General features: G+C 36.1%; 1 protein-coding gene across 1 annotated transcript in view; it reads left to right on the top strand.

The window, feature by feature from the left end:
• The window catches only part of LOC107678448 (nuclear receptor subfamily 6 group A member 1-A-like), a 102,475-nt gene extending 92,005 nt beyond the window's left edge, over positions 1 to 10,470 (top strand). The window contains exons 3-11 of the mRNA XM_016473722.1: positions 2,311 to 2,541; positions 4,658 to 4,713; positions 6,252 to 6,418; positions 6,698 to 6,907; positions 7,017 to 7,271; positions 9,610 to 9,731; positions 9,983 to 10,107; positions 10,145 to 10,181; positions 10,272 to 10,470. Coding sequence (XP_016329208.1) covers positions 2,311 to 2,541; positions 4,658 to 4,713; positions 6,252 to 6,418; positions 6,698 to 6,907; positions 7,017 to 7,271; positions 9,610 to 9,731; positions 9,983 to 10,107; positions 10,145 to 10,181; positions 10,272 to 10,408 — 1,340 coding nt within the window. The 3' untranslated portion in view covers positions 10,409 to 10,470. The remainder of the gene's footprint in view (positions 1 to 2,310; positions 2,542 to 4,657; positions 4,714 to 6,251; positions 6,419 to 6,697; positions 6,908 to 7,016; positions 7,272 to 9,609; positions 9,732 to 9,982; positions 10,108 to 10,144; positions 10,182 to 10,271) is intronic.
• Positions 10,471 to 26,170: the final 15,700 nt, after the last annotated feature.

Here is a 26,170-nt window from a genome sequence, read left to right as displayed (position 1 = left end):
GTGAAGAATATGGAGGAAAAAACACCTCAGTTTTATTCAGAGGCCCAAACTGATAAAAAATATGCAATTTGGTGCAGTTGATGATATATATATATATATATGTATGTATATGTATGTATGTATATGTATGTGTGTGTGTGTTTATAAGTTAATATTTATATTTAGAAATATGTATGGCCAAAATAAGATGAAATTCTGTTAGCTTGTCACATTTTCACATTATGTTTCTAAAAATTATGTTTGGATAAGTAAACATAAGTTGCTTCAGTCCAGTAAATTTTAATCTAAATATTACTAACAATTTAGTTGTTGTTCTTAAGTTATTCTTAAGTTTACTGTTATAAAGTAAATAAACATTACTTTAGAAAAATCAGTAAAGACTGCAGAGCAAAAAGACACATGAAGCACAACCTGAAGGTGGATGCTTTTACAATTATACTAAAAGGCTTTTGACTTGATAAACTTTTGATTCCTCACCTTTTTACAAACTAAAGCATTCTTGATAGCATCTCATTCATTTTTGTGAATCTTTTTTTTATTTTTATTATTTGATTTGAGTGACTGCCTCTCAGTTTGACTCCCAAACAATCGGTTTGATCGAATCTTTAAAAAGAATCGGTTCAACAGAATGATTTGTTCAGGGATCTGCATCTTAAAGGCTGTGAGTTAATTCTCAGCCTCTTTCTCTCCTCTGTGGGGTTTATTTAGTCTTGTGAAGGAGCAGCGGTGTTGATTGTACAGCTTCATTAGATGGCAGATGGGGGGCCTGGCTTCAGTGTTAGCTGATCTCATAGTTCTGACAGCGGGCGAGCGGGACAGAGGGAACTAGGGGAGGAGGAATTGAGGGTTAGTGTTTCCGCTGCTCTTGGTTTGAACCCTTTCTTCGCTAAGTCAGCCGTGACGCCACAGCCACGGTGAGCAAGCACATTCCTCTCGTGGCCATGCCATTCACCGTTACCATGGCACCCACCCATCTGGTCAAGGATCCTGTTTTGGAGCCGGGGTAGGGTGTGTGTGTGTGTGTGTTAGAGTGCTTGTGTGTCTTGGTGTTATGGGAATAGGATCCTTCAATCTCAATTATTTTAAAGGTGCCTCCTTTATTTCTTTCTTCAAATTAAATGATTTCGTTGGACGTTTCTTGAATGTAATGTTACATGACTTTCGAAATGCATTTAACTTTAATTATCTGACGCACTTCTGGATAAAATTGGATATTCAGTGTGAAATAATGCATCAGATTTTGACTGAAATGTGAAACGTAGGCGAAGAAATTATACGTTAATATTATTTTTATACACCCACACAGCTTTGGTAATGTCAGAAAAGCAAGTTGTAGATAATTAAAAAGATTATATTTATTTTAAAAATAAGTGTCAATTTTGATTCCATGGTGTTTCTTAATCATAGTTCTGATTCACTTTATTATGTTTTATGATGCTTTTATGTACAAAAGTAATTTGATCTCTTTTCTGTGATAGAAATTAATCATTTTATTCAGAAAGGATGGATTAAATTGATCAAATGTGACTAGTAAAGACATTTATAATATTAAAATATTATATTTTAAATAAATGCGTTTTTTTTTTACTTTGTACACATTAATCCTGAAAAAAAAAAATGCATCACTGTTTTCACTAAAAAATATAGCAGCACAACTGTTTTCAACATTGATAGTAATAAGAAATGTTTCTTGAGAAGCAAATCAGCATATTAGAATGATTTCTGAACAATCATGTGACACTGAAGACTGGAGTAATGATGCTGAAAATTCAGCTTTGCATCACAGGAATAAATAAAATTGTAAAATATATTCACATATAAAACGGTTATTTTAAAATGTAATAATATTTCACAATATTACCTTTTTTTGCTGTAATTTTAATCAAATAAATGCAGCCTTGGTGAGCAGAAGAGACTTCTTTCAAAAACATTACCATTCAAAAGTTTGGGGTCAGTAAGATTTTTAGTGTATGAATGAATGTACAGTAGATAGTCATGTAAATAGAGGCCAAATAATTGATCTAAAACAGGGCTGCCCAAACTCGGTCCTGGAGGGCCGGTGTCCTACAGAGTTTAACTCCAGCTTGTCTCAACACACCTGCCTTTAAGTTTCTAGTATGCCTAGTAAGAGCTGGATTAGCTGGTTCAGGTGTGTTTAATTGGGGTTCGAGCTAAACTCTTCAGAACACTGGCCCTCCAGGACCGAGTTTGGACACCCCTGATCTAAAATATACAGAATACATTTGCATGCACATGTGTATCTCTACATACTTTGGTCCTGATCTCTGTATGTTTGTGTGTTTCTCTCAGATGACCAGGCTGAGCAGCGCTCTTGTCTTATTTGCGGAGACCGCGCCACAGGACTGCACTATGGCATTATTTCCTGCGAGGGCTGCAAGGGCTTCTTCAAGCGCAGCATCTGCAACAAGCGCGTCTACCGCTGCAGCCGCGACAAGAACTGCGAGATGTCACGCAAACAGCGCAACCGCTGCCAGTACTGCAGGCTGCTCAAGTGCCTGCAGATGGGAATGAACCGCAAAGGTGAGAGATGTCAATGGAGCCGATACAGTCATATCTGTGTTCTCAGTTTAGCATGACTGGCTGATCAGCATTTACTAGCCAAACCAGCTCTGACCAGTCTGAACCTGCATGGAAATTCGAGCTTGTCTAATTTGGTCTTTTCAACAGGGTATAATTAGTCATTATAGTGCTGTTTAGCAAAGCTGTTTTACCATCATATTTTAAAGGTAACTGGTGGAAAATACATTAAAACAATTACCACTGCCCTCTAGTGACAATGCCAATAATACACAAGGGCTGAGCTCACAATGTGCCTGTAATTTAGATTATATACCCACACTATAACAACAGTCACAGTCATGAAACAGTCATTTAATCTTTTACTGTCATATTATGTTTGGGTTAAGATTGAGAAGCGTTCAGGAGATGATTCTGGTTGTAGATCAATGCTCTCATGCATTACATTTCCTATTCATAGAGCATAAGCTTCAGCACCCCTGAGAACCGTATAGAATACTCCTCTCAAGACAGAGTAAATGCAAAACTGAGAAGTCTTCCAAAAGAGAGGAGAAACCCTTGTGAAAAAGTACACATCAGCATACATTTAAACAGTACCTATTACAGAAGTAATATACTATATAATATGTGAACTTAATATGTGACCCAAAACCAGTCATAAGGGTCAATTTTTCGAAATTGAGATTTATACATCATATGAAAGCTGAATAAATAAGCTTTCCATTGATGTATGGTTTATATTTGGCCGAGATACAACTATTTGAACATTTCTGAGTGTGCAAAAAAAAATCAAATATTGAGAAAATCGCCTTTAAAGTTGTCCAAATGAATTCTTAGCAATGCATATTACTAATAAAAAAGTAAGTTTTGATATATTTACGGTAGGAAATTTACAAAATATCTTCATGGAACATGATCTTTACTTAATATCCCAATGATTTTTGGCATAAAAGAAAAAGTACTGCCGGATATACTTCATTTATGGTAAACCATTCTTATTGAAACTTGTATGTCATGTATTTAAATATATTTGTAAATACTTATATGTAATGATGAAGTTGCATTTTAGTACATTAAAATATATTAACTTTAAATGTAAGTGCTAGTCAACACTTAAAAATAAGTGTACACCTTTAATGCATGACAAATTTTTATAACTAAATAATTTAAAATGTTCTTTAAAGTAGGATGTTTAATTTGACATTATTACCAAGTGCACTTTTTCAACGCGTGTTAAGAAATATGGTCATAAAAGTCTCTCTTTAAGTACACTTAAGTTGCCTTTTATTTCATTAATATTATATTATCTGCAAATACAGTTTTTTTTAAATATGCTTTTAAGATTTGATGCACACTACAAGTACACATTCAATACAATTAAGCACACTTCTTTTCAAAAAGTTAAGTGTGGTGTGTTTTAAACCCAATTATAACACATTTAGGTTGTTTAATCTAATTAGATGAGCCACATTTGAAAATTGAACATTAACTAAATTATACTTATTCATAAACTGCAATTATTATTAATTAAATATGACATCTTTTACATCTATTGTTGCCAGTTTATAAAAGCAAAAGCCATCTGAAAATACGCTTCACAGGGATTTTACCACAGTAAAGGGGGTTTATGCACTCAACAACAAGTCTTATTTGTGGACAAATCACTGCGATGCACAGCCTTCAGTGGCTTATTGCTTTACTACATTATCTGAAGAATGTTAGACTCAAAATGCTAGAAAACTCATATAATAGGTTACTCATCAATACATAGCAAAGAGTTAATGTTCTGGCCAAAGAACGGTGTCAAAGTATTTGCAGTATCCGAGCAACATTTCTAATCCACCTTCAGCTGTATTGAGCTTAGATTCTAGACACACTTTTATAACGTCTGGTTTTCTTCCCCAAAGTTTTGTGTTGTTGAAAGCATGCCGCAATTGTTTTTTTGTTCCTTCAGCGGTTAACATCTAAATCATGAGGCATATACAAAGCAATTTAGTCATTTCCATTTAAATGCTGAAAAGAGGCGAAGCATTTCAGAGGCACGCAGAATGTCTCATCTCGAAGGTAAAATTATTTTTAAGTGGACATTCAGCTCATTATTTGGTTTTGTGTTTTTCAGCAATCAGAGAAGATGGCATGCCGGGAGGCAGGAACAAAAGCATCGGTCCTGTACAGGTGCCCATAGCCCCTCATTCGCTTTCATCACACCAACACTTTTCTTTCCAAACTAAATCGACTTCTCCTATCTGATGAGATGCCGTGCCCTGATCTCTCTGTTCTATACTTATATTTCTCTTCATTAGGACTTTCTAAAAGTCACAAATTAATTACTCCATCCCCGCCCTGCCATTCATCTTGAGTTTCTCATCGCTCTTTTATGTCTCTCGTGTCCACCGCGTATTAAAGCAGCCGCGCTGATTGCGTTCATGCCCTCTCCAGTCGTGAATGGAGGAAATAGAGCTGATTAGTTTCGGCGCATATGAAGACGAACGGAATAGAGTTTTGGGTTAAATAGCCCAACTTGCCGATAAATGGCCTTGTGACCTCAGCGTAATTTAAAGATGTTAAATTCATTAGAAGAGTCACTGTTCTCAAGGCTAGAGCACCGGTGAATAGATTGCTTAGTCATTATTCGCATTCATTGTCAGCTGACCTCATAAAATCATTGTGTTTTGCTGCTTTTCTGCATTTGCGTGAATAGCAGCGTTAGGTGAATGTATTAAATTCTCATGTGAGGTAATATGTTGTTTTGTGACCCTAGACATGCCTAATAATCCAAAACTTGGCCTTTGATATTAAGGTTTATGTTATTGTAGATGCGAAATGTAACTTTGCCTCATATTTCTCCGACATCGTGCTGAATATTACACTTGAGGCTCCATTAAGTACATTCGGTGAACAGTATTGTATGGAAGTGTTTACCCTGGTGAGCTGTATTTGTTGTGTTGTATTTGATAGGACAATGTGGGCTTTGTTAGTCCATATAGCGCTCTTGTTTGCACCTGATCCCAGCACTAGAGACCGCCATCTTATTGACTCGGCCTAATTGCCTCTGGAACACACAATAGCTGGTTGCTTCACCTTACACAGAATTAAAGATGGCTTGAACCCATCAACTGTTTGGTGACCAACATTCTTCAAAATATCTGTTTTTGTGTTCAACAGAAAAAAACAAACTCATACAGGTTTGGGACAACTTGAGGATGTAAATGATGACGCAATTGATATTTTTGGATGAACTGTCTCTTTAAGGTGTGGTTGCATTAGAGAATATTTGCAAAACTTTTGTAGGCAAAAAGGTCCATTGTCTATTTTAAATAGTGTAGTGATGTATAAGCACAGCTCACACAGAAGTCACTTTCATACCAAGCAGCTTTCTGTTGGTCAACATGGCAAATTGGCTAAATCTATGTAGAGAAATCTTTCCCAAAATTTCCCATCATGTAGAATCCTATTCTGGTAAATGTGACCACACGTCTTACTAAATATTTTGCACAGTTTTAGAATTTTGATCAAAAATGTGCAAATCCATGTGACCACCCTAAAACTGTTGCGAAATATTTCTCTCTCCCACGAAATATTATGGATTCATATTTAAATGATCTCATCGGCAAAACTGAACAATTGTAAATGTGATTGCACCTTTAGTCCTAATGAATGACTCATTCAGTACTAGATTTTGCACAGTTCTGATCAAAAATCTCTCTGCGCAGATTTCTGATGAGGAGATTGAACGGATTATGTCCGGACAGGAGTTTAAGGATGATGCCAACATGCCGGAACACACTTGGGGAAACAACGGCGACAGTGACCACAGTTCCCCTGGCAACGGCGTCTCCGATGGGAATCAGCCATCTCCTGTATCCACACTTTCATCCAAGTGAGTATTCCCTTCTCCGCTGCAAAAACAGCAGTTTGTGGGAATAATTCACAAAACGCAAAAGGACAAATTTACAGATTAGATTACATTTAGATTTTTAGATTACATGTTAGATTACAAATTTAGATTACAGGCTTTAGCTACAATGAACACGAATCAAAAGACTGGATTCCTTTGTATTTGCCTCAAATGCATTAAATAAAAAAAAAAGTGTAAAAACGTATTGTAAACTATATTTCTTTTCTTCCTCCTCTACCTTTCCATTTCTTTCCCACACAGTCGCTCAGTGGAGCTGAATGGCTACACCGCTGCTTTGAGGGAACAGTACATTGGCAACGCAATGGCCCAGCACTACCAGTTCCTGCCTCACTTGTTTGGATACGCTGCCCAGCCGCGGAGTCTGTACCCCCAGAGTCATACCCTCATCAGCCAGTTGGTGGCAGCAGAGGAACTGGCCCCACTGGGCACACCCATGCTCATTGAGGACGGGTAAACAACACCTCATTCATTCAACAGCCATGCAGGCCGTCATTCATTTTAAAACAGTGTTTAACATTCTTGAAATGTACTACTGCTCACATAATGCTCTTTTTTGCAGGTATCGGGTCACTCAGGTGGAGCTGTTTGCGCTATTGTGTCGGCTGGCGGATGAACTTCTCTTCAGACAGATCTCCTGGATCAAGAAGCTTCCTTTCTTCTGCGAGCTGTCCATCGAGGACTACACGCGGCTCCTGAGTGCCACCTGGCAGGAGCTCATCCTGCTGGCCTGCCTGACGGTCTACAGCGCCCAGGTGCTGGGCGACCTCGCCAACGTCACCGACAAATACACCCCGTCAGACGACGAGCTGCAGAGGTGAGGAATATAGAGCTTATGTCACACACCTTTTATTCCCTGTTCTATGATTTCAAAGCATGTTGCTGATCGGTTTGGATCATTAATAAGAACCGATTCAATACATTGATTCATCAGATACTGCTAATAAGTATCTGGGCCTGAGAAATACTGTATCTCTTTGCTGCTCTTCTGTGCACGTAGGGCTTGTTGTGATCCCTACTAGTGCTAAATCACGATAGTTAGACTGTTCTCCATGCTTCAGGTACTCTCAGGCATCTCTGTATGGAGGTGGAGACCACTGTGTGTGTATGTGGGAGAAAGGCAGTGAAACAGACGTGTTATGTCTGTCTGTCCTCTCCCTGTATTCTCCTCCAAATTTTTTGTGTCTTTCATGTTTGTAATAAACTTGAGATGCACTGTGGCATTTTTCAGAATTGTTTTGTTTTTTTCACAGATTATTTTAATTAGTATAACTGATTAATCTGAGTGAAAGGATAAATTATGTTTTATATAATGTATATTTTAATTGCAAATTTTGTGTAAAATAAGTATTTGTTTATTTTTTATTTATTTATTTAATTTTTGTATTATTTATAGATGTACCTTAGAATACCTTTATATTTTAAAATGTAATTTATTCCTGTGATCAAAGCTAAGTTTTCAGCATCATTTCTCCAGTCTTCAGTGTCACATGATCCTTCAGAAATCATTCTAATATACTGATTTGCTGCTCAAAGAAACATTTCTTATTATTATCAATGTTGAATCCATTTGTGCAGCTTAATAATTTTGTGGAAACTGTGCTACATGTTTTTTTAAATAGAAATCTTTTGTAACATTATAGATATCTTTATATTTGCATTTTGGTCTAATTCCAGGCCCTCGTGCACATTTCTAGAGCCATGATTAATATACCCGTAGCCTTACGAGTGAAATACTAGTGCTGACATGGAGGAGGGGAGTGAGTGTGGTGTGTGTAAATTAGTCTGCAATCACCTGACCTCTGAACCGTCTCTTCTTGATCTCCTGGATAGATTTACTGTTGCATGCTGGGCAGAAATGCAGGTCTGAGGTAGTGAAACATTCCCATTTACTGTGCAGGTACACGCTGAAGATCATGACCTACCTTTAGGGAGAGAGTTCAAAGAGTCTGGAGTAATTAAAGAGAGCAGCAGATAAACGTACAGACGGATCAGATTCAGAAAAGTCGAATAGAGTCACGAAGGCTGAGAAAAGGACTTAGACTGAATGGTGCTGGTACGTCGTGTCATGGGTTCACTCTTTTGTGATGGCTTTATGAAGTAATTTAGCACCAAGATACGTCTCATGCTGTGCTTTATCACTTTAATTATTATTTTATTTCTATTATTACATGATTCATGTGGTATCCTACTCAAACATATTCTTAAAGGGGTCATATGATGCGATTTAAATGTTTCCTTTCTCCAGACCGATGAGCTTTGTAAAAATCGACGTGTTTCAGAAAGGCGGGGCATAGAGGAGAAACAATAATGTACAGTATGTGGAAAATAATGTGTTTTTTTAACTTTAAACCGCATAAACACATTTCATTACACCAAATACACAAAATAATGTTCTTTTTAGCAGCATCATATGACCCCTTTAAATCATTAGTAACATAATAATGGCTAAGAGGATGTATACATATATAACCACATAGCATATGCTTGTGTGGAATCAGATGATAGACCAACATTTGTCACGGGTTTATTAAACACTCTCATTGTTTCACATTTCATTTTATGAAAATACTACTATAACTTCATAACATTCATATTTTTTCAAAGCAGGTGTCAGAACATTTCAGACATTTCTATACATGTATAATTGTATGTATATATTGTTATATAGTAATACTCTTGATTATTCATAAATATATCATATAAAATGTAATTTATATAATAAAATTAATATAATTTTCAAAAATGTGATCATTCAAACACGCAGTTATGACAAATGTTGAGTTGTTACTATAAAAATCTATTAAATTACTATTTACACTGACCTCACATTGCTAAAGTATAAGATACATGTCTGATTTATTTCAATATGAAAGTGACATTCTGATTAGAATTGAACATTTCAGATTCAGTCTGGTTTTTTTCTGTTCATAAAAACGGATCTATGTCACATGTAAAGGGAAAAACAATCTGATTTATTTAGATTTTATGAAGTGATTGAACTTTGCTGCTTATGTGGGAGATATTGGTTAAAATCTGATCCACATCTTGTTCTGATCACATCAGTGCTGTCAACACGAATTGGACCCTTTTGACGTAGCTGTGAGGTCAGTTGTTAGATCTATAGTTGATTGATGAATTGTTTGTGTGTGTAGTTTCAGTGAGGATGGGATGGAGGTGATGGAGAAGCTGATCTATCTGTTCCGTAAGTTCCATCAGCTGAAGGTCAGCAATGAGGAATATGCCTGCATGAAGGCCATCAACTTCCTCAACCAAGGTAAAACAGCAAGTATTTCCATTTTAATACAATATTACATCATACAGTATACTGTATGCTGATGCTCTTCTGACTTATCTTATGATAATCACTGCTCACTGCATGAGCACTTAAACAGATAATAGAGATCTTCAGAATCAACAATAATAGAGCCATAACGCCATAATGACACGAAACAGAAAAGCACGTTTCATTTTCATATATTTCTTCATAAGTGTTCAGCATCATGATATTTCTTTGTATGTGTCTAGATATCCGCGGTCTGACCAATGTGACCCAGCTGGAGCAGTTGAACAAACGTTATTGGTACGTTTGTCAGGATTACACCGAGTTCAAGTACCCTCACCAGCCCAAACGCTTTCCCGAATTACACCGAGTTCAAGTACCCGCACCAGCCCAAACGCTTTCCCGAGATCATGATGTGTCTGCCAGAAATCCGCTGCATTGCAGGTAAGTCCAAAAACAAGACATTTCATGTATTTGAACAAGAACTGCATCCATTTAACGGTCAGATCTCACCATTCTCCCCTCGCTATTCAGGGAAGTTGGTCAACATCCCTTTGGAGCAGCTCCCCCTGCTGTTTAAGGCAGTATTGCACTCCTGTAAGTCAAGTCTGAACAACTACAGGACAGGCTCCTCCCCCTGTGTGACAAAGGGTACCGCCCCTGCCAACTAGCCCCGCCTCCCTTGAAAACACCCTCCCCATCTATTGCACGGGGGCAGGGTGTTATTTGGGGGTGGGACTCCCGGTACCCTCCTCCTCCTCCTTCTCCTCTCATGAATGTGATAAGAAACTATTTTATGCATTTTGTTTAGATTAGTGTTGTTTTTTCTCTCTATTTATTACCAGACAGAGCTGAATGTATGTTGATCCACACTGTGCACATGCTCCTTTTCAAATGAAAATGCACAAAAAGCGCAGTGGATTTCACACGCTTCAGTCCACCTGCGATATGTGACGTGTAACCACTGATCGGATTAGATCTACTGCTTGGTTTTATTTTATACTTCTGTTCACTTTATGCTGATGGGGACAGATATGTATGAAAGGAATTGTTTTATTGAAAGACTACCTCAGGAAGAAAGCATTTCACGTGCTCCCTCTCTGTTTTGTGACGCACCGGGCTGTTAACGTCGACACTGCCTTGAGTTTGAGACCGTCTTGTCATTTCTTACGCATTTGCGGTGCGCTGCAGTTCTCAAACATATGCTCGGTAGTCACGTAACCTCTTAACACATGGGTTTTTATCTTACCATACAAGGCCGGGATGGAGAGCGTGATTGTTTACACAGAAGAGAGGTGTACGGGTATGTTTCACAATCATAGGCTGGGGACGAAACGACAACAGAATGTGTCTGTTAATATTGTTTTTGTTGATTTCTTTCTTTTTTCTTTTTTCTTTTTTTGACCAAAGTGTTATGCAAATTTGGAGGGAAGTAATCCCTGCTCTGCTCACCCTTGTTGAAAACACGAGAGACTTCTGAGGAGAACAGCCGTTTCGGTCATCAAACTGCACACTCCACATGGTTTGTACTCAGTCCGGCAGTGAAGTGTGGTGTATCGGCTGTCTTATTTCAGAAAACAATTGGTTCCTTAATTTGGAGTACTCGTTGAAGGATGTAGAGTTTGGCCTTGAAGTATTTATCAGCTGAAATTGAGCATTGGAGAGATTCAGTCACCGTGAATGATTAGCATTAGTATTAGCATCAGATTTGATTGCAAAGTTCTAAAATGTATCCGCCAAATGCTCTCAAACTTTAATAAAGGGCATTTATTTGAGTACAGATTTCCTCTGCTGTTGGTTCCTTCCCTCACATTTTAAACAGGGTAAAGTTACTGTTTTTATAATTCACTCGCATCTCTCTCAAATATCGCAGTGCTGATGTACTTGTAGGTTTAGTAGTTTGTAGTATTCTGGACATTGTAGGTCCTTTTAGATGTTTTTTTTTTCTTTTTATGAGACTGGGGAGGGGGAAGTGTTGTTTTGAAGAGTATTTTGTTTTGGTTTTGAGTGTTACTGTAAACCCGATTAGAGGAAAAAAACATGACTAGCTAGCTAGTCCGGTTATGACAAGCCATCCGATGCCTTGGAGGTTTTCGTTACGACTCTTTTCCTTGGTTGGTTTTTTACCAAGGCGTCAGTGGATGTGCTCGCTGTAACTCTCATCATTTCAGACATTCCAAACATGTTCGATATGCGTCGTAATGTTTACATATTTGCACCAGACAATGACAAAGGGGCCCATACCAGAGACGCACGTTCAGCCTGGTAACGCCCCATCTCAAGTGCAGCTAAACCTCGGTGGCAACATTTGGTGTTGTGTTGTTTTGGTGGACGCTACACATCTGTCTGTATGATGTGTCCTTAATCTTAAACGTTTCATCCATCCCACACCGCATTCGTTTGTCCCTTCATTTGTTGTCATTTCATTTTGTACATCGTTCACTGTGGTAGATATCATGACTGTTTTCTTTTCTCGCGAGGGCTTGTTTTGGAGTGTGAGCTAGCTAAATGTCAGACTAAACTCTTGATACGGTGGGAGTGTTTGTTACAGGTAAAAGCTCCAAACACACCGACTTAGTCTATGAAAGTACACATTTGTAAGCCATCGCCCACGTCAGAATAGACTCGAAGGTGGAGATTTATCGCGAACAAAGCTGCTTTAAACACCAGCCTTCCTGAATTGAGTTTCTCAGACCTGCATTGTTGTTACCGGCTTGGTCTCTCAGGAATATCCCTCCCGTTTTGTTAATCTGGCTTTTGAGGGAAGCTTTTGAATCTCATAGCAGACCTTTAAAAGAGCCACACTCTCCATCTAGGTCTTTGTTTTCTGTCGTTCCTTCATATTTGACGATGTGTCCTTGTTTGTTTTTTTTTATAAATTTTTCTTTGAAACTACCTCTTTTGTGTGTCATCATGTAGCGTGCTTTCATTAAGGAAAAGTATTCATCGTTATTTATTGGTTTCAAAGCACCGCTGTTTCTTTGACCGTCTCATATGCCGTTCTGGAAACTTCAGAAATTGAGATAATAGTTTTCATCAATCATATTCCGTCATTGTCTTAAAGGGGTCCTATTATGCTTTTTCACTTTTTCAACTTTAGTTAGTCTGTAATGTTGCTGTTTGAGCATAAAAAATATTTGCAAAGTTACAAAGCTCAAAGTCCTCTCCAAAAGGAGATATTTTATTTAACAGAAATCACTTTTCAAAAACTACAACGAACGACTCGTTTGGACTACAACGCATATTTTCCGGGATTTGAGATATCACAAATATCGACGAATGGGACGAGACCTGGTTGAGCTGCACTAGAGAAGGCAACGAGTGTTATCACTATCTCGGAGACACGCTAGCTTTCCCAAGGCAGACAAACTTAGAGTGGTTACAATCATCCGGGTTTAAATCGCGCTCAAATTGATTTGATTTTGACGCAATATTTACACTGAAGCTCGCAGGCGGCTATGGTAAGGGGCATGACATCTCCCGACCAGGCGCCGAGTGCTGCCAATCACAGCACACACTGGCCCAGCTAACCAATCACAACACACACTGTCCCAGCTAACCAATCACAGCACACACTGGCCTAGCTAACCAATCACAACACGCACTGGCCCAGCTAACCAATCACAGCGCATTTCGTATTTCAGAAGTCGGGCCTTCATTTGATACAGGAACTATTCGAGCCGTTCATGCCAGACTGGGGAGAGAGGTGTTGTAATAATGTAAAATATGTGAAAAATAATGTGTTTTTCGAACAACCTAGTATGAGAGCCTGCTCTAGTACACCCCCAAAACAAAATCAAGACTTTGTAAAAGAGCATAATAGGACCCCTTTAAAATAATTCCTAAAATAATGGCTGATAGACATCAGATGCTGCATATTTACCTCACTCTTCAATGAAGACCATTTCTCAGTGCAATTATAACATGTGAAATGAACAGTATTATATTCCTAGTTGTAAACACTGTTTGTGAATTGTTTTCATGAAGAATGTATTTTTTTTGTCTATATGACTTTATTATTATTTCTCAACTGTGTACAAGTTTTTTGTCAGTCCATTGTAATCATGTTAATGCTTTGACACTTTTCAGCCAATCAGAATTCTTTCTTGATTGTTACGGGTATGCTGATTGGTTATTGAAAGACTATCAAAGTGCTGTCAGTTTTACATAGCCAGGGAACTTATTTTAGTCTTTTACCAGTTCTCTTTGGGATTCTTCTTGATCCAGTGGCAATCTTATCAGAAGAAACATTGGTGAATGTTGGGGCTCGAGCAAACCATACAGAGCCAGATGAGAGGTTTTGAAACATGGGTGATATCTCAGGGAATAGACACACTTCTGAAAACCCCAAAACAACACTAGTACATGCTAAATTAACTCCTGTCTGTTTGTGTTTGTCTTTGTATTAGGCATCTGGCGTGATGGTTTTTGGGAGTGTTGTCTGAGGTGCTTTTCCTAACCCGTGTCACAAACCTCTTCTTCTGCTCCTCTGACTTTTACTACCTGTGAAGAATGTGACCCATGTGTGTTATAAAAGCATGTTTAGAATGTTTTAGGACTTGAAACCAAATAAATGTGAATCTTATGCAACTGTGAAACCATGTCTTGTCATCTCTACACATTTTGCTGTTGAGTTTTGCAGCATCATGGACATTTATTAACAAACTGTAAAAAATGTGAGAAATATTTGTTAAACATGTTTGATAAACTAGAATCTAACATAAATCACTTGGGTATGAAAAATAGCTCATCAAATTGGTGATGTATCTTAACCGTTTCTAATAGTTCAATTTTATGGTAAAATCAATATCAATCAAGTAGTGATGACAGAAACAAATGAGGAATTGTTTATGTACACACAAGTATAATGATAATAAAAATAGAATACAATAAATGTATAATCTACAAAAAAGTGTGAAATGAAATAGAAAATGAATATAGAATATAATACATGAAAAAACTGATTTTTGTAAAAACAAAAAAAAAACTACAATGTATACAGATAACTAATTGTAATAAGTAATTTTGAAAATTAATTTTAATTAATAATAACTATACAACTAAAATAGGCTGTATCCAAATATTGAGTTCAACCCTGTTACCGAATGATCTTCCCCACTGCAAAAAAAGCGACAATCTTCAACATTATAACATGCTAAATTTATTTTATTTAATAGTAATTTAAATCATAATTCAATTAATAATTTGGTCCTTTTATACAGCATGATAGGACAAGTAAATAATTTCATTCCATTGTGATAATTCAACCCTGTTACCAAGTCATTATAAGAAAAATGTTAAAATAAATATTTTTTTTTGTTCAATATATATAATTTTATTAATAAACAACACATTGGCCTCAAACCAACTGAACCCAGCTCAATTTAGACTTAATATTCAACCCTCTTACTTGCAACCACATTGCCTGTTCTGACATAGTTTTTGTATTTTATTTCATAATTACATGTTGATACAAATTTGATCAAATAGCTAATTTTGTTGTTTAATGATTATAATGTGTATTGCTGGAAAATAAAATCACATAAATGAGGGTTTTATACTGTTTAGATTTGCAAAACGTAGACCTCGAATGACATAAAAGGAACACAAAACTGCATATAGTTTGGTCTTATGTAGGTGGATGACGAGGGTCTTTCATGAGTTTGCATAAAAATAAAATAAAGAGTTTTAGACCCTGTTTCATATACTATTCATGTACTGTGCCCACTATAAAAACAATCATTTATTTTTCATGAATAATGTGATTTTTCTGTATCTTTCTAATCTCCTCCCTTCAGGTTGAATTGACATCACTTTGACCTGTCCTTACAAGTCAGCAAATTCTGTTCCTCACTAATAGAGATGAGCTTGACCCCATCCAGTCAGTGGCTTGCCCGGTATGCTTGTGCCAAAGACACTGGAGTTTCATCATTTAAACACAAACAGACTAATGGCACCTCCATGAAGGGTTCTCATCAATCCACCCCAAACTAAACTCTGCATGTGTTACACAGAGAGTCCGTCATTGCAGAATGAACAATATTTATGGACTGATAGTGCCGCCTGACTGAGCACAGGCTTGTCCAGGTCGTGTAAACACACATTTGACAGAGAAAGACGACTAACGGGCCTCACTGCCCCTCTGACTCAGCTGATTTTTAAGGTTGCAAATAATACCCATCTCGCAGACATATATATTGATTGTGGTTAAGTTGATATTCTAGAGCAGGGGTTGTCAAATTGGGAGTCGTGAGGGTGGTAGTGTGTGATTTGAAGAAATGCTAATAAATCATAAAAAAAAGTGAAATACATAATTTTCAAATAAAAACAATCAAAATATAGCACACAATATTTATTAAAAAAATGTGTTTGGGGAAACGGCAGGTCAGATTCTGGACAAAACAAGCTAAGAGCCATTTATGAATTAGTCTACTGCTTTTTATGCATTAGAATCTTCAGTCGCTGCAGTCATAATTTAATTTAACTGTGCAGGGGCATTTCCCTACTTATCTTGAATTTGGGGGGCATTTTGGTTCAGTTTAGTGGCATTTTTACTCCAAGTCCCCGTTAATTTCCGACGCTGGTGTAGGTGCATCAGGATTTGTGAGATGCTGAATATTCAGTGAGAAGGTTCATCCATTGCATAATGGTTTTCAGCTCTGAAGGACAGTTTTTGTTGCAATAGTAGAGGGCAATTAGTAGCGATTTGTTTGTTGATTTCTGAGTAGTCGCTAGCAAAGCAGAAGGTTTTTCCCAAGAAGCTGAGTAGAAGACATATGGCATGAAAATAACTGTCTGTCAGGTCTAATACGCAGAGAGCAGGTGTTTGAACTCCCATAATGCTCAAGCATCCTTTCACAGCACAGCAGAGGGAGAAAACTGAGTCAGAATTAAATATTAGCTTATTTAATGATTTGTTATCTCTAAGGAAGGTTATGGATATAATATTGCTTTATATTAATAAAATGTTTATTTTCTTGTCAGGTCTCAAGTGTTATATTTATTAGAAAAAACATTTATTAAAAGGAAAAAAAAAAGATTTATTTGGAAATTGGTCAGATTTTAAATAAATATGAATCATAGCCAGTAAATGCTCAGAAAGGTATTTGGAGCAGAATGGTGCATGATGCTGTTTTCTCTTCTGAAGACAACACACTCCGTTCAGTGTGCATATGTTTATGAATCATACGGAGCACTGAGCTTTGATATGAGTGTTTTTCTAATGCATCTTATCATTTAAGTAGAGACATGACACTACAGTCATCCTGCCATAAAGACAAAACAATCTTACTGTCCCAACACATCTTCATTCATGCTGACTACATGAAAACCCTTCTGACCTGCCTGGTGAACTGAACTCATGGGCTATTTAAAGCAAAAATTCATCCGAAAATGAAAAGCTGGTCATCATTTACTCGCCTGTCGTTCCAAACCTGTATGACTTTCTTTCTTCTGCATGTGGATGTGCAGAGATTCTATCCATCCATCCAATTATATTTTATATTATGAATTCACATTTTTCTCATTTATATATGTCTGTAAAGACAGCTTCATGCTTCACAGCTGCTCTGGCAGACATTTGTAACCCTATAAAGTCTCATTTATGTATCATATTTGATATGCAAATTTCTAAGCCCTCAATGATCAAAATGATCAAAACTTTGCTGGAAAACCTGTTGCACACAATCCATTACACGCATTCTGTCATTTGATTGATACTTTATACTCTTTTTAGCAAGTAAAAGGTCTTTTAGTATAATTGTGAAGCTTTTAGGTAGTGGTAATCTTTATAAAGTAAACATAAGTAAGTAAGTAATGTATTGCATTGCATTATATGTTTTGCACCCAAAAATTAAAGCTACAGAGCTCTGATAATAAAACTAAGCATTTAAATATAATTTTACAGTAAAAAGTAATTATTGGGAGTTATAGAGTGACAACTGATTTAAGCATTTTATTTACAGTTTTTCTCAGTCACTTTGGAGCATTTCTCAAATCATCCTTAATATTTGCAAAAAAGTATGTGCATTTCTCAAAACAGTTTGTACAAACAGCACCACACAATGGATAACCTGCAAAAGCCTGTAACTTACTCAAAATCTTTAGTTCATCTCTCAAAATTAAGTATTTATGTCAATGAACATATCAGTGCCATCAGAATGAAAAGTACTTGTGCCATTGTTCACAAACAAGATAGTCAAAATGCTTAGTCTTGTTGTCAATATAACAGTGCACTTTGTTAGTATTACTTACTGTAAAGTAAACTATGGCAACATTTTGGATGACAGTTACTGTTTGAACAGCATGCCATATGCTTATGTATGCCATATATCCATTTCAAAAGTACAAATTTACACATTACTGTATATGGGATATTGATTGAAAGAGACTTGATAGAATTCCCAGTTACACTTTTACTAGTGGTCTGACCAACAAAAAAAACACACACACACACATTACAAATGCGGAAATGCACCGAAACGACTGAGAAAAACTGCAAGTAGTTTGCTATACTGTTATAAAGATCTCATTGATTAACATTACAAGCTATCAGAATTTCATCTTATTTTTGGTCATTATCAGTAAATGCACCAGATGACATATTTTTGCTCAGTTTGGGCCTCTGAATAAAACTGATTTTCCTCCTCGACTATGAGCACCATATTCTCACTATATCATACTACATGGACCATAAAAGCCTTTTTTTTATTATTACATTTTTTTATTATTTTATTATTTCATATGTCAGTCTATTACAGGGTTAAGAGAATCAATCTCTGCATCGTCTAACCTCGACAAGGACAGTTATGGCAAGAGCAAGAGTAAAAGAGAGTTTATTTCACTTCTGAACTCTATGACCATGTCCTGTTTGGGTTATCATAGGACTAATTCTTGGTTGTCAGCATTTGCATCACGGTTGTATTTGTGGTCGGGGGTGCAGGGCACGTACCTTGTTTCTCAAGGCCAATCGACAAGCTACGGCCAAACGTCATCCCTCTTCCTCGTCTCCCTCCTCCTCTGTTTTGTAGATGAGCCCCTCTCATATCTGGCCTTCACAATTACACCCTTCCTCAAGGCTGAGGATGTGCGGCCCACTCTCAGCTCCCACTTCCAACTCCTATGCAGCGCAGATATATTACTTTACTGTCAAGTGTGTGTGTGTAGTGGTGCACATGCAATCATAATCATGTAGTGTGTAAACTGAGTGGCTGAGAATAGACTTTAATTTAGTGCTTTTGGCCTGTTTTCACACTCAAGGTCACTCTATGCAAAACTTAAAGCACTATTACCTGATCATTTGCAATATATTCACCGTTCATTGCTGAATAATGTGTCGTCAGCTTCAGCCAACATCAGTATGAAAGTCGAGTGCTCCTAAAGCAGATGAAACGTTCTTGAAACTGAGTTTGTACAGGTTTAGTGGGTTCAGCTTGCGGTGGGAGCTGCAGGTCGCAGGGGTTTCAGCCACAGCTGTTCCTTATCTGTCATGACACAAAATTTGATTTGATTTGAGTTTCTGCATGATTTCGGAGCTCCAGTGCTAATGCTTCAGAGCAGAAAAACTAAAGTAAAACATATATGGGAGATGACAATTATTTTATTTTTTTTCTGAAAACTAGTTTAAAACGTTTTTTGGAAAAACCTACAATATATTTGAAGGATTGAAGGACTATGCTCACCAAAGCTGCGTTTTAAAATGTTAAAATATCATTTAATATAATAATTTAAAATAAGTGTTTTCTATGTTAATAGATCTTAACATGTAATTTATTGCTGTGATGCAAAGCTACATTTTCAGCTGTCACATGGTCCTTCAGAAATCATTCTAATATTTGGTGCATTTCTTATTATTGTCATCATATTTTTAATAATATTTTTGTGGAAACCATGATATGTATATATATTTTTGTCAGGACTCTTTGATGAAAGTAGAGCATTTATTTGAAACAGAAATCTTTTGTAACAATATCAAAGTCTTTACTGTCACTTCAGATCTATATAGTTCGTCTTTGCTAAATAAAAAAATGATTAACTTTGTTAAAAAAAAAACTGTACAGCTGAACAGTAGCGTATATATTTTTTCCACTGCATAAATATAAAGTGGTGAAAACATGAAGTAAAAACTCATCTTGAGTATTCTTAAGTATTATTTTTACATCTTAAGTATTATTTTCAAAATACATATAAGTATAAAAGTAAAACCCAAAAATTTCTGATAACTTAAAATGAGAAAACAGATTACCTTGATTAATTTAATTCTAGAATACACTGTTACACACAAAAACACACAAAAGTACTAGTAATTTTCTGAAATTAAAATACAACAAAATGAAAATTCTAAATACAGGTGAAACATCTGTAAAAAAAATCAATACGGAAAATTCCTTCATATTAATACTGTACATTGAACCCTATTTTTATGGATATTTCTACAGTGTATTTATGAGTACTGTAAACTCATTTAATTTAAATTCACTAAAAGAATATTGCCTGCAATACAATTGAACTCCACTCAATTATTTTATGTTGATGAAACTTAATCGTATTGATTAAAAGCATTTAATCACATTGACGCTGCTCTTTTAAAGTTAACCGCTAGCTACAACAAATATGTGCTAATACAAGTGTCATCAAGCAAAGCAGTTTGAGTTCTGTTTACTATAATCAGTTATTGAGTTCACATAACTTTTTCTATTAAGTGCAATGAACTTTCACTAATGTTTGAATGAAATTAACTAATTTATATGAATTTCATTTAATAAATCTGACTGTACAGAGCATTTAACTTGAACAAAACATGCCGTTGCAAGGTTAAATATATAATAATTTAAAAAAGAAACAAAACCTGCCGAGGGTAATGACCTTGTGGGTGTAAGGGTAATAAAAGTTTTATATATAACTTGGATCTGGAGAAAGAAAAGGAATGTCATATCACTGACCCGTTGACAGTTGACACTTCAGTTGCACTTAAAAAAGCTGAACGTATCAAACCAAGTGACCTTTATTTTAAAGAAAGTGACTTTTCAAGAAAAACATTTCACAAAAGTAGCATGTAATAAAATGTATTTAGATCTGTCAAACATTAGTGTCTCATGTTACTATAATGTCATCTGACTTCACGCATCCAATCAAATCACTGCAAGAAAATGGCCTTGAATAATGTAGTTTGTTCTGAGAAAAGCTCTGGCATCATTTGTTTGATATTTTTGTATTTAATGCAATGACATTACATACAATACTTTTTTGCATGAAAGGTCACACTGTAAAAAAATTCCGTAAAATTTACGGTAAAAATTACCATTAACCATTTAACAGGTTTTTACTGTAGCATTTTTACAGTCTTTTACCGTTAAATTCACTGTCATTTTTTACAGTGCAGGTAAAGGAGTTTTGTGTCATTTATGCAATGTGAGGAACAATAGTAAAGCATTGGAGGAGATGTTAGAGGAATGTTTGCGTACAAGGTTGCATCTGTCGGAATGCATGTCAGTTTGATGAAGAGTGTGTGTGTGTGTGTGTGTGTGTGTGTGTGTTGGTCTGGTGGATTTAGGTGGGGAATGGTGAGGCTGGGTGCTATCTGTTAGGTGGTTTGGCGTGTGTCAGGGTCGAGGGGTAAGGACATGCATGTGTGCGGCTTTGGTTCGAGCATGCCTGTGTGTGAACGGTGTGTGTGGCGCATTAGATGGCAGGCGTTCGGCGTGTGTCAGGGTTGAAGGGAATTAGATGAGAGGGGAGAAGAGGACCACACCTGTAGCTGGCGTACTCCAGGAGCGTGTCTGTAAGGACACAGCAGATGCCTGTGTGATAGGCCTGTTAGATGCCAAAAAAACAGGCCAAAAACTATTCATCTTTTTGTTTTTGATTGAACTCATCCCTGGTGGAAATGTGTAGGGTTATGCTGTATATTATTTATAACTGAAGTGAGTTGATTTCAGAAATTGTATAAAAATCGTTAGTAATAATAATATTTATATTCAACTATTCAGATGTATTTTTTTTAGTTGCTCTGTTAGTTTTAGAACTGTCAGTGTCCTCCTCTGAATCATTAGAAATAATAGTAATAATAGTTAATTTTTTTATACTGTTTAAATGTTTGAGGTCAGTACTTTTTTTTTTTTTTTCAAATGAATACTTTCATTTAGCAAGGATGCATTACATTTATAAAGACATTTATAATGTTACAAAAGATTTTAGGCAATAAGATTTCAAAAAATAAATCAATTCCTGAAAAATGCACAGCTATTTTCAAAACTGATAATAATAAGAAATGTTTTTGAGCCCCAAATCAGCATAAACTGAAAAAAAAAAAAAAAATGGTGTAGAAACAATTTTCACAAAGAAATTTCTGGTAAATTTCACAAATAAGTACAAAGAAACATCAAATACAGCACTGAATTAAACATTAAATTAGAAAATATGAGTATTTACTTTGTAGTATTATGGTATTTTCTTTGAAAACATGCTCCAATTAATCTTTATTTACAACTGATTTATTTATTTATTTATTTTTATTTATTTATTATTTTTTATTTTTATTTTTTTTATTTATTTTTTTTTTTACAGCGCATTAGAATGATTTCTAAAGGATAATGTGTATATATATAATTGTTTGCAAGCATTTGACATAATATGAGTGTAATTTGGGGTTGATGCATATGTTTGTGCATATGACAATACAAATAAAAAAACATATACAGAATCAAGTTTTGGACTGAACAGAAGAACAGAAATTATACAGAAGCAGCATTTTAAACTATTTAATGCAACCACCAATGCCAAGAAACATGTTTATTGTCAGACTGCACTAATTTGGCCATGACTGTATTTTCTAAAGGGTTCCTCTTAAGTGGCATGTCAGGTCACTCATTGAGATTAATGAGAAGAGAAATGAGAGCGAATTTGTGTGCTTGCGAGTGTGTGTACTGTACCTACAGGCTCGCTGCGGCCTTGACAACGTGGGGGATGAGGAGGCTTTTCTGGCAGTGGATCTTACCAGCTGCTGGAGTCCAGATATCTTGTGTGTAGAGACTCTGTCCGCAGAGGGCCAAAGGGGGGCTGAGTTTTGCTCAAAATTTTGATTTATTTTTTCAATACACGTTTCATATCCAAAGGTTGACAGGCATGGATGTCTGGCTTCTTTTGAGGACTTAAGTATGTTAATTATTACATTGATAATTCCAATAATTAAACAATTTATAGGCAATTAGAACACATGAGGTGTTTTTAAGTGTTACCATTGTGAACAGATCTGATATTGCTCTTAAAGCAGCATTACAGTACGTCTGACGCGGAGTGTTTCTATATTGAGACATACTCTGTGTGCCTTGTTGAAATGAACATCCTGTCAAGATAGAATGCCCTACTGCTTCAGTAAATATATTTATACCGTATGTGTCCAAGGCTGCCTATGGAATTGGCCTTGTGACTGTCAAAACGTGCACACGGCATTGTAGTTTATGGACAAAGTAAATCTCTCAAACGGGCACCAACGGGAAAAGAGCACGTTGTAGTTTTAGAAACCCTTCAAGGGCAAGAAATTTCTCAAGAATACCCCAACCCCTTTCCAGAAAATCTCAGCTTGTTGTGAATTATATTGTTGAGGCCATGTTTGTGTTTTTACCCTTGCAAAGGACAAAGAGTGACGTGTACAGCATTTAAGATTGAAGTTCACACACACTCTTCATAATAATAATATTTGTGTATATTGCATTTAGAATATTTATAAGTCGATAATTTAATGTTTTTTTTTTTTCAAGGTGTGAGAGGCTGTGCTACACTTTGAATAGACATGGCATAGACTTGCCTTATTGCTTTTATAAAATGGTTTGTACATAATAAAAAAAGAATACAAACTTCAAGCACATTATAAGCAGACCTTTGTTAGCGCTCAAATGCTAAAAGAATAGATGTACTGTTTTAAACGAAGACAAAAGTATTGTGACACTTTATGGTTGTCAAATGTTGGTTGAATTTGTTGATAGTTAATGTGATGAACTACACCTGTGTGAGCTTGAGCAGAACTGACATCTAATAAAACCACCTTGGGATCAATTGATTAAAAGTTCTTGGGAAAATGGCTCAGAAAAGTGAAGTTCTAGTTATTTGTTTGCGGATGCTACTTAAACTGATATTTCTATATATGCAATGACATTCAGATATTATTAAGTGTGACGTGTGATTTTCGATTCATTGCACCTACATTATATATTGTTATAAATGAAAGTTGTCTGAAATTGTTCCCTTGTTAAAATTTACACTTTAGCATACTTTTAAAGAAAATGCGTATAAATAGTACGCCAAATAAAAACGAAAACTCGTGGTATTGATACGCAAAAAATGGACTTTGGCGTGTATATGCTACGCACGTGTTTGGCGTGCATATAATACGCAGTTTTCGCGTGCATATGATACGCATCTACCCCACAACCCTAAACCTACCCATTGCGTAGCATATACACGCCAAAGTCCATTTTACACACTTTCATGAGATCGGGTTACTTTTAAAAGAGTAACTACTTAATATATAAATAATAAACTTTAAAAGTACTTATGTGTGGATGTATTTTTTTGTGCTTTAGTATGTTAGTCAACACATTAAAATAAGTGTACTTCTTTAAAGCACGACAAAAGATTATTAAAACAATTATTTAAAACTTATTTTATTATAAAGTCGGCCCTACACTTAGACATTAGACAAGTAGACATGAAAGCCTGCTCTCTTTAAGTACACTTCAGTGGCCTTTTATTTAATCAAAATTATACAAATAATAATAATAAAAAATACGTTTAAGATGTGAAGTAGCCTGAAGTAGCACATTCATGCAATTAAGCGCACTAAGGGTTACCAATATCCCTTCGCTTTTCTCTTAACAGATGTACCGCTCGCCAAATCAGCACTTCTTTCCATGCAAAGCGCGAGATGTGGCTCCTCATTGTCCTTATTGTATTCATTCACTATCAGACATTGATGTTTAAGCAGAAGACGGAGGAATGCTCGCCAAGCAAAAATAGTCTCTCCGGAGTCAAAGCATCGTGGTGTAGCGCTTCATATCAGGAACAGAACGCCAAACCCGAGCAGTGCAGCCACAGCAGCCCGGCATAACACCGCTAACCTTGACAGCGGTAGCTGATACACTGTCACGTCTCTCACCTCCACACTGCCAAATGCATTTAAATGCATGAAGCGACGGCCACTGCACTATTCAGCTTACTAACACAATTTCGACTATACTTTTGACTATCTTCTTCAGTAGACCTACTCCATTCAGTCAGCCTTGATGTTAAATATAAATCAAAGTAAGCTTTATTTTATTTTGCACTATGAATATATAGGCTACACGTGTAACAAAATAAATTGCCTGATTTGTAAAGTTGCATATAAGATTAGCCCTACATCGCGACATATGAAGACTTCAGATGCAAAAGCCTCTAAGTTCAGTCTGAAATGTTCTTCTAAAATGATCATTTTTATCAGGCTCCGTTTAGGTTCAGTGATTTCAGTTTAATGGCAATAAACAGGTCCTTTTCATACTGAATAACTGAACACATATAGGAACCCGATCAAATGCTTTTTCAGACAGAAATTATAGGCTTTTGCATCTGAAGTCTTCATATGTCCTCTCATATTCTTCTGAGAGCAATTCATTCTGCCCACTATAGCTCATGGATATTATGGGTCTCTTGACAAATAAAGGACTTCTGAGATGGTAAATGGAGAAATATTTTACAAATCCCTTTCAAAACGTACGTGAGTTCATAGAAATGCCATCTTTGTAATCAAGTTGGTCTTTGAAACGCATTCATTCGATTTCGTGCAAACATTGGAATTAATGACTCCGATATGTCAAGTGGTGTAACCACTAGGAAAAAAATAGCCCTATTTACACAATCGTTAGTTTAAAAGAAGATCTCAAGGTAAATCGTACTTTTGAGTCACATGAAGTTTTTAAAGTTTGCTCCATTTCACCTTACGTCACGTCAGTGAGGGTCAGTGACACGTCACTGACCCTTACTTTTTGTGTATCTTAGAGAAAGAAGGCTATAAATGTTTTAAGTCTTGGTGTATCTTAAAGAGGACAACCTTGGCTTGAATACGAGATGCCATCATAATTAACCTACATCAGCTAATATATGAAACACATTCATTCTATTTCGTGCAAACATTGGAATTAATGACTCCGATATGTCAAAAGGTGTATCCACTGGGGAAAAAGTATACTGAAATATTTTCCTTTCATTTTTTACACAATCGTTAGTTTCAAAGAAGTTCTCAAGGTAAATCGTACTTTTGAGTCACATGAAGTTTTTAAAGTTTGCTCCATTTCACCTTAAAAAAGCGTGCCTTTTCACAATGAATACATAAATAAATACATCTAACGATAACAAAATGGACCTCTGTTTTATGGTTTTCTTATATATATTAACAATATTTT

The sequence above is a fragment of the Sinocyclocheilus anshuiensis genome, unplaced genomic scaffold (assembly GCF_001515605.1).
Source record: "Sinocyclocheilus anshuiensis isolate Anshui unplaced genomic scaffold, SAMN03320099.WGS_v1.1 scaffold112, whole genome shotgun sequence".
Classification (NCBI taxonomy): Eukaryota; Metazoa; Chordata; class Actinopteri; order Cypriniformes; family Cyprinidae; genus Sinocyclocheilus; species Sinocyclocheilus anshuiensis.
Note: the sequence above shows the minus strand (reverse complement) of the source record. Positions and strands in the feature narration are given on the sequence as shown.